We start from the raw sequence: 8,755 nt of genomic DNA on the forward strand, positions 1-8,755 counted from the left end.
AAGTGACAACGACCCGGAGCAAAACCGACAGAATGTCACCAATGTCAACCACGTTTTATGGCAAACGTAAGAATGCACTGGGCAGGTTTGGCTTTTGTACGACACTGATCATTTCCTAGAATTGACGATTTCATTACAAGTTACTGGTGCGTTTGTCAGGAGAATTTACAGAACGTTGTATCAGCTGCCATACAGCTCGCTAGGTCTTGCAGTTTACGTAACGTGCCACACTCTGCACGAAAATAAAAGCACACTCACACACGCGTTTTACTTTGCCACCCGATCGAATATTCATGATCGAGACGTTTTGTAACTAGAACCTCGGATCCAATCCATCATGACAAACATAGCTTTCTTTCGTTCACAAATCGTTATTCAAGAGTTTTCCGCACCCAGACACATCATATTTTTCCTCACACACTTGCGCAATGATCGGTGAATGGCGAAGGCCCGTAGCGCTCCATAACCTTGCGCAATTGTCACCAACCACCATTTTGCACGAATGCACACATTTCTTAAGCACTTCCTGATTGATTCTAAACAAGGCGGATCTTCTGGCTAAAAAAAAACCGTTTTTGAATCCTAAACTTCTCGATCCTAGACGCGAAAAAAGTAGCGAAAATTGTCACCATCACCACAAGCTAGAAATTACATGAAACGCACCGTACGGATGTGTGAAGCTAGGCACAAAAGAGTTTCAAACCTAGCGCGAATAATTACCACTAATTTAATTTATGAATACCATCACGCGCACACAGACACTGTTTCGATTTTCGAGAGCTATTTTTATTAAGAACTCAAGACAGTAAAGAGGAAAAATACCACAGCACCACTATACTGCACCACATACAGAAGCACAAGGACACACTGAAAAATCTTCATCTGCGAACGGCGAACGAATGATCGACGGACAGGAAGTACTTGAAATTCGATAGCAGGTCTACCTCGATTGCCTTTTTTTCCCCCTCCCGGGCGCCATAACTATCGAATCGTTGATCAATGACCGATCTTGAACTGATGGCACGATCAACTCTTTGGACATTATCCCAGCGGATGGAAGGCATGATCTCGATGGGAAAGATATTTTCCGAGAAGATATTTCACACAGATTAGATGGTCAATATGCAAATAATATACTTTTACGATGAATAACGGTAAGGCAGATGACACATATTCATATAAACTTAAGCTTAACAACGCGTAAATGAATAATCACCTACGGACATACACACCTTAGACAATCACTTCAGATTATTGAACGATCACTTCTACAATCTACACCATTAGCTTAGAACACTTTCAATAAGCGTTTTTCACCATTAGAATCATTTTTAATTCTATTAACCGTACTAGTAACACTGTATTTCCATTTTTGCTCTTGATCAATTTGCTTGGTGAATTGGAAAACGCTTAATTATCGCACCTAGCGCACCACAAACTTTGCATTTCCTCATAGCATCGTACATAAGAGGAAAGATCCTGCAATCCTTACAACAAACACATACACACACACACACACACACGTCACACTAACACGTCACACACAAATGGACACACACACACAAACACCACTTACACACAGTCAGCAAGCAATTGTTCCAGTGCAAGCTCATTGATCCCCGGCCCCGGTTGATCGGACACCGGGATGATTCTCCAGCGCAACGGGTTCCGGTTACTTAACGGCATGGAATTTGGCACAGTACTGAACGATATGGAAAAGGCGAACGCAGTAACTCACCAGTTTCGGTATACCGAAACTCCCGAACCGTGCCCGGAGAAATTGCGGCGACTCACCATCACGATTCACGATTCGCCTTTTTGGTGCTGTGGTGAGTTTAGCCGAGACACAGTTCAATATTACGCGCGGCGCACTCGTGCTTCTCGTGTGGAGGAAATTTGAATTTATGCCTCTGCTCGGAAAAGTTCGTGTGGGTGCTAGAGAAGGAAATGTTGGAACAGTGAAGCTCACAGTGATGTTGATCGGGAAGGAAAGGATTAACAAGTGACGTTGGGAATAATAGTATTCAAACCCCACGTGTGTATTTTTACACTTTGAGCCTTTGCTTTTATTCTTCACATTCGACAAACCATCTCATAAAATCTTTATTAAGAAAGTAAAAGTATGTTTTGAAATTCTGTATTCCAGAGCTACAGAGTAGAAAAGTTCAATAATATAATTCATTTGGCACGCTAACGAGACGCCTCAGACGAGCAATACCTGAGCACGGTATCAAAGCGATGGAAATTATGGACCATGGTGTAAGTAATGGAGCGGGAGCACAAACTTTTCGCAACCATTATTTAGTGTGCTTCGTGTGGTTGAGCACCGTCATAAGTCAGCTGTAAAATGTTCGCTTGTTTGATTCACACGGCCACCATCCGGCAGTAACGAGAAGATCAAAGTTTACGATCATCTTCGCCCACACTGGCAACACAACAAGTGCAAGTGCAAATGAAGAGACACATCTCAGCTCGTGCCGAAAAACTTTTCCCAATTGAATCAAAGCTGCGCTTCGGTAGACAGGAACACGAGAAGGAAAAGTTTCCATTCCAAACGTGGGCTGATGCGGCTGATGGGTAAAATGAGCGTGCGAGTGTGTGTATGTGTGTGGGATTTATGCGTTTTTTGCCATGTGCACCCATTGCATGCAAATTATAGTAACCGGACATTTGTGACACTCTGTCATTGCGAAAGTTTACTATCGCACGTATTAGCTTATGATACGTCCTGCAAGTCCTGGAAAAATCACTATAAGAGTGTAGAAGACCGAAGGTGTTGAAACAACGGGCGGGCCGAAAGCCATAAATACATGTATAATTTGTAAAACTTAATTTACTTCCTGTCTGGTAACTGATCCGCTCGGACACTAAGCTACTTCGCCCAAGCTATAATTGCTTCCGCTATAAAATGACACACACATTGCATCGTGGACTGAATGGGACGAGACCAAACCGAAAACTGGAAGTATTATCAAATTTATGTCCTCTCCCACTGCAGTCCTGCAGCAATCCGGTTGGGAAACTGTATCGCTATATTGCAATCGAGATTTTCGGCAACCAATGTGCGGCAATGTGTGTGTGTGTGTCGGTTTTTTTTTTTTTTTTGTTGTCTCGAAACTAAATCTATACGGACGTTCTGTATCCTTCCCGAGTGACAACTCCACTCGATTGAAACGGAGTGACAGATGCAGTTTTGCTATTTTTGTTGGGTTTGTTCCTCCCTTTATTCGTGCCATATCCTGCCAACGTTTCCAAAACTGCGCGCATTCCTGGCACTGTACCAAGCTAATTCAGCGTAAAAGTGGACAAAAAAACACACCCGAGAGAATTACCTAAAAGCACGTTTGCAAAACAGTAAACAAAACAACGGCAGGAAAAACTATCAAAAACTTTTGCACTGTCTACAGTCCTCGTAACGGACTAGCAGCAGTAGTAGAGGTTCGTATCAATGACCACGTATGAAGAGTGTGTGTGCAGTGCACAAATTTAAACACTCACGTGCCTCTTCTGTTGAATGCAGCATGAAAGCTAAACATCCTGTTGCCCTCTGCACGTTCTGTGGGTTTGCTGTAAGTATAACCGCCGGAACAATGGAGAGTACGGGTAAAAACTCAAACATGTTTACTGTTGGAACATTTCGTTTAACTTTATTTTTATTATTTTGAGAGTTAGAGAAATAGGACATTAAAGCGAATTTTATACATCATCACGAACAGTGATGGGTTCAGTCTTTCGGACCTTAAATAATGCTTGACTCAAGGTGTAGCATAGAACAGTCAGGACATCCAGAATCCATCAAAGATCAAACAGTAAACGATAGGAAGAGAAAAATCCTTCCTCAAAGATGGATCACCCACCCATCCCATAGTCATATCACATTACCTAAAATGTCAATCAAATAAAAGTCAAAAGGTACGCAGCAGATATCAATCTTGTTTTTTGTTGGTGGTCATCTTTCTTGCTGTGTTCTTGCTGGGTAAGCTTACGGAAGCAATCAATCTTTAATTATCGAAACTTTTCGATGCAGCAAATTTTAAGAACATCCTTTCACATTTTCAATTTAAAAAGCCGACTAATTGACACATTGGTCTTTCTTCTCAACTGTCAATGATTAATTGCACCCGTTGTTAGTTTATCTCAACACACAAAAATGTGCTAATTATAAGCTAAACCAAGGAATATTATCAGTTTTTTAACAGCTAGATTGGGATTTTGGTTTCAGCTGGTTATCTGCTCAACAATACAAGCTTTTATATATCTGTATCCATGGCGGCAGAGCATTTACACAATAGAGTACACAGCAAGGCAAATGAAAAACGTTCCTGTCTTGCACTTGTAACGGTTGATAAATGCTGCTTAATATTTTACCCACTGCTGTATCTGTCCTGAAGGGCATGGGCATCGGGAAACAAGTGAATGTAACATCCAAGCAATAGTTATGATTTTACTTCGCAGCGAAAGAGCACAACCATATGCGGCGGTATATGCAGCCGAGAAAAAAAACTGATACAAACGATCCTCGCCTTAGAGCGCTCCAAATCTGGTACTTTCTCATTGTAAGAAATAGATGCATACATGCATGCATGCGGATATAGCAGTGTAACGATTTATACCATCCAAAGGCAAAGAGGAAAAATCGTAGAGCTTGATCAAAATCACAAGACAACATGAAAGTTACTTACCATACAAAGCGGTTCGCAAAGGACGAGATGAAAGGGAAGATTCAAACGTTCTAGCGCAAACCCATCCAAAAATTTGTCCCCCACGTATTTCACAAAGACTTTATTCACTGTGCCCATAAATAATGATGTAGACTTTCGAGTTTACAGCCCTTCCGAGTGTACACGGCGATTCAGAAGCATCATCCAGGATGGACGTGTCGGCTGGTGGCTTGCAGCATCTGTTCGTGTTCCCAGCATTCTCCAGAGCAAGGTGGCGAAGGTTGCAGTGTTCATGCAGTACGCATTTCTTCGGTGCATAATTCACATCGTTGCATTTACATGCCAAATGTAGCCGTGCTTTAATTTTGCTGATACATTTATTCGCCATTCTGCTGAAGGGTTAGCTTGTTCACTATTCACCCCACTCGGACATGATACGCACGATCATTGATCATGATAGTTGTGCAAAAAGTTTTACAAAATATGCGATATATGTGGGACACAGTGTCCCTACACTGATGAACTTAATGCCAAACTCTGACCAAACACTTGAAAAGTTTCACTAAAATGCAACCGACACTAACTGACTAAATAAAGTTTGAGTCACTTGCGGAAGTGGTTATTTTAGGAAACAAAAGAACTGATACTGCCTGGCCATGTTGGCACCTATCCAAACGGCAAGATTTTTACTCCTTTTCCAAGTTTCATTCTTTAGCGTAAAGTTTGCTCCATTCGCAGAATGAAACGTTTCATTCTGGATAGTGTCAAGAACCGATCAAAACTGTGATGAGGACAGCCCTGTGGTTTATGCTTGAAAATGTTATACTTCGCTAATATTCGTGTGCTTGCATGTATGTTAATATATTCTTATACGTTTATGATAGTATTGTATTCCGCACTAAGCCGGCATAAACAAATGAAAAATAACAAAAGAATTGGAATCCGCGCAAAATTGGTATTTTTCTGGTCTTTGTTTGTACAAATGATCAGATAAAGGATTTGTGGATAAATTATTGGGGCGGCCCGGTGGCGTAGCCGACAGCGGCGCCGGTCTTCAAACGGCAGGACTCTCGTTCAAATCCCATCCGGACCGTCCCCCCGTAGTGAGGACTGACCAAATAACTACGTGGTATCGGAAGTCTAGAAAGTCATTTCGATGGTCGGCTTGACCTTTTAGAGGTCGTTAAGCCAAGAAGAAGAAGGATAAATTATTGCGATTTGTGTGCGACATTCTTGCAACCATCGAGGAGTAGCTCTCAATTAGCTTAATCACTTTATATCAATCTTATCCAAAATATTTAAAATCATAGAACTATTTCAAAACTGCCAGATTCATGTGAAAATAGAATTTAACTGCTCTGAAACCTAAGAACATAAAAATATTAATTAAGATAAGGAAGCAACGACAGCGAGAAGAAACGGAATTCACGAACGAATAAACTCCTTCTCAAAGGAAAGCAAAGTCCACTTTTAAGTTTTGTATCTTGCACCAAACAGCCCAACCCATCCCGAACAATGCAGAAGGAGGTGCAAAATTGAAGCATCAACAATGGATGAAAAACTCCGCAATACTTGTAAATCTCACTCTTTCAACACTGAGCATCCACCTCAAAAACAGTCCCGCAGGATTGAGTGGAAGCCAAAGCAGAAACGTCCAAAACAGTAACGACTTGAAGTGAAACTAAAATAAACGAAGTTGAAACCCTACTTATCACAAGTAATTAATTTTCACCCCACGCTGGTTCACGGACAGCATGCAATAGAATAACAAATTTAGCATGAATATTTATGGCGAAAAAGAATGACAATTTCATAAATTTACACCGGATTCTAACAATAGCAGAACGAAATGGAATTTAATGCTATTAAATTATGAACTAGCAGCACGAGGTTTGTGTTTTCAATGCTGCAAATCGCCATTGATTACCATACACACTAATGATTACCAATTTATTAGCCGCGCAAGCTTCGCCTTATAAACTAAATTGATCCCAATGGACAGCTTGAACTACACACGACTTTAGTTTATTGCTACCCACTGGCAGGCATAGTGTACTGAAGCAGAGCAACAGTTAAAGGGTGATCATTGTCGTCATTTTTATGGGTATTACTGTTTCTGTTCGCGTATTGTGTGTACCACATATGTTCTACTAGCTCACTTGAAACAAATAATAACTGTAACTATCATGCTATTCCTAACAGCTTGCTTTTGCTGCTCTTTAACGCACCACGTGTCAGTGCAGTTAGAATGCGTTGTGTGGGATACTCGTGTACCATCACGGATGTAAGAACTGTCGAAGAACTCTTCGTGATGCATTACATACCGGCAAAAATTCGCTTTACTACGATGGAAAACGTACAGATCAAACATCTCCACACATCCTGCATCGATCAGGTGCAAAGTAAATTTCGTAGTATTCATATACATAAATCTAACACACTGTCCGTATTGACCGTTTCGGCAGCGGCATCATGGTTAAGTCTGACATTCAGGTATACCGGTCTAAAGGACATCATTTTTGAAAAACACTGCAAACTGGAAACTTTAACCGTTGCGTACAGCAGGCTGGTGACAATACCGGCCACCATTTACCGAGGAACGGCACTGACATCCATCGAAATGACCCATTCCGCTATCCAAACGGTTGAAATGGCGCTGTTTTGTAATTTATCGCGCCTGAAAAAGTTGAACCTCAGTGCAAACAAAGTACGCACCGTGGTGAATAGTGGTTCGAGAACATGTACAGTGTACGATTCCCTGGAAGAATGGAATATGTCTCAGAATTTGTTAAAAACCATAAGCATGACTCTGTTTAGACCATACAGGATGCTTCGTGTGTTGCATCTAAAGAAAAACTTAATACGACTATTCGCCGGAAGCTTTGCGTCCGATATGCTACAGAGCCTAGATATTTCCGATAATAAGTTGAAAGTGTTTTCACTATGTCAGTGGAGGATTCCGTTTCTTACCGCGCTTTCGCTAAACGACAACCAACTGTCAAAGCTTCCTTTCTGCTTAGATAATCTTAAAACCCTAGCAAAGCTGGAAATGGATGACAATCAGCTGGAAGATATCGACTTTATTGATATGGCTTGGATGGATAACTTGGAGAATCTTAATCTGTCTGGTAACAAGCTTCGTTCTCTAACACTTAACAGTTCTGACTTTCCAATGAAGTTGAAAAAATTGTGCATTGATGGTAACAATATAACAAAGCTTCAGCTACTTGTCGTACCGGGAGTTGCGTTGGCGGTGAATGCACAAAATAATCAGATTACCGATTTCGACAAAAATGCAACATCACCAAAAATCAGTGAGCTTGAAATGAAAGGTAATCCGATGGATTGCTCGTGGAAGAATTTGGAAAGCCGGATGAATAGTGAGTGTTACCGGGACACGTAGGTTTTGGTGCGGACTTTACTTATTTAAGTAATAATCGACGGAGAGGACAAACTCTGAAGCTGATTCTGATGCAGGATAAGATATGATGTCTTCACATCATGCAAGGTGTACGTGCCAGGAACCTAATATAATCAAGTACTGTTGTGAAGTGATCGTTCTTCGTTCTACTCTATCGTTCTACTTTTTCCAGTAATCGTACTTCATTCCCTTTTAATTTAAGGGCTATAAGGATTAAATTTGTGGACATCTGTACTACCATCCAAGGCTCTTCGGTAGGGCACATCTCATCCATCAAGTTATCCAGAATTGTTTGAGCGAATTGAATATGTAGCGTCTTCACGATCAGCTCGATCGATCCGTAGAATTGTTAACAAGTACTCAAAATGCCAGAAATTTTAAACATTACTACTGATTTAAAACCGATTTAATCAAATATTTAATTTTTTTTTAATTATAAACATAAATATCAGCACAATTAAACATCCTTGGTTGATTTCTTTTTGTACCAAAGCGAGTTCAGGTTGAAGTATCGGCTACCAACAATAAGCAAATTATTATCCATGATATGCAGGTCAATTGACACTCGTAGAATGCCTTCGTTACATGGTCAAACAGTTGTTCGTCTTCGGTGGCACAAATGTGAGAAAACAATCCACACATAATGTGGAAATTCAATTTCGATCAGGTCAAA

General features: G+C 40.8%; 1 protein-coding gene across 1 annotated transcript; it reads left to right on the top strand.

The window, feature by feature from the left end:
* Window positions 1-1,645: 1,645 nt before the first annotated feature.
* LOC126566910 (leucine-rich repeat transmembrane neuronal protein 1-like) lies at window positions 1,646-8,064 on the top strand. Its single transcript, XM_050223303.1, has 2 exons — window positions 1,646-1,746; window positions 6,864-8,064. The coding sequence occupies exons 1-2, from the start codon at window positions 1,646-1,648 to the stop codon at window positions 8,062-8,064; spliced, it is 1,302 nt and encodes a 433-aa protein (XP_050079260.1).
* The last annotated feature ends 691 nt before the right edge of the window (window positions 8,065-8,755 follow it).

The sequence above is a fragment of the Anopheles maculipalpis genome, chromosome 2RL (genome assembly GCF_943734695.1).
Source record: "Anopheles maculipalpis chromosome 2RL, idAnoMacuDA_375_x, whole genome shotgun sequence".
NCBI lineage: Eukaryota > Metazoa > Arthropoda > Insecta > Diptera > Culicidae > Anopheles > Anopheles maculipalpis.

What these genes read in the sequence shown, in the direction of transcription:
- LOC126566910 (XM_050223303.1), top strand. Translation starts at nt 1,646, where the DNA reads ATGATTCTCCAGCGCAACGGGTTCCGGTTACTTAACGGCATGGAATTT. An exon ending in GCAGTAACTCACCAGTTTCG is followed by an intron (nt 1,747 to 6,863) that starts GTATACCGAAAC and finishes TATTCCTAACAG; the next exon opens with CTTGCTTTTGCTGCTCTTTA.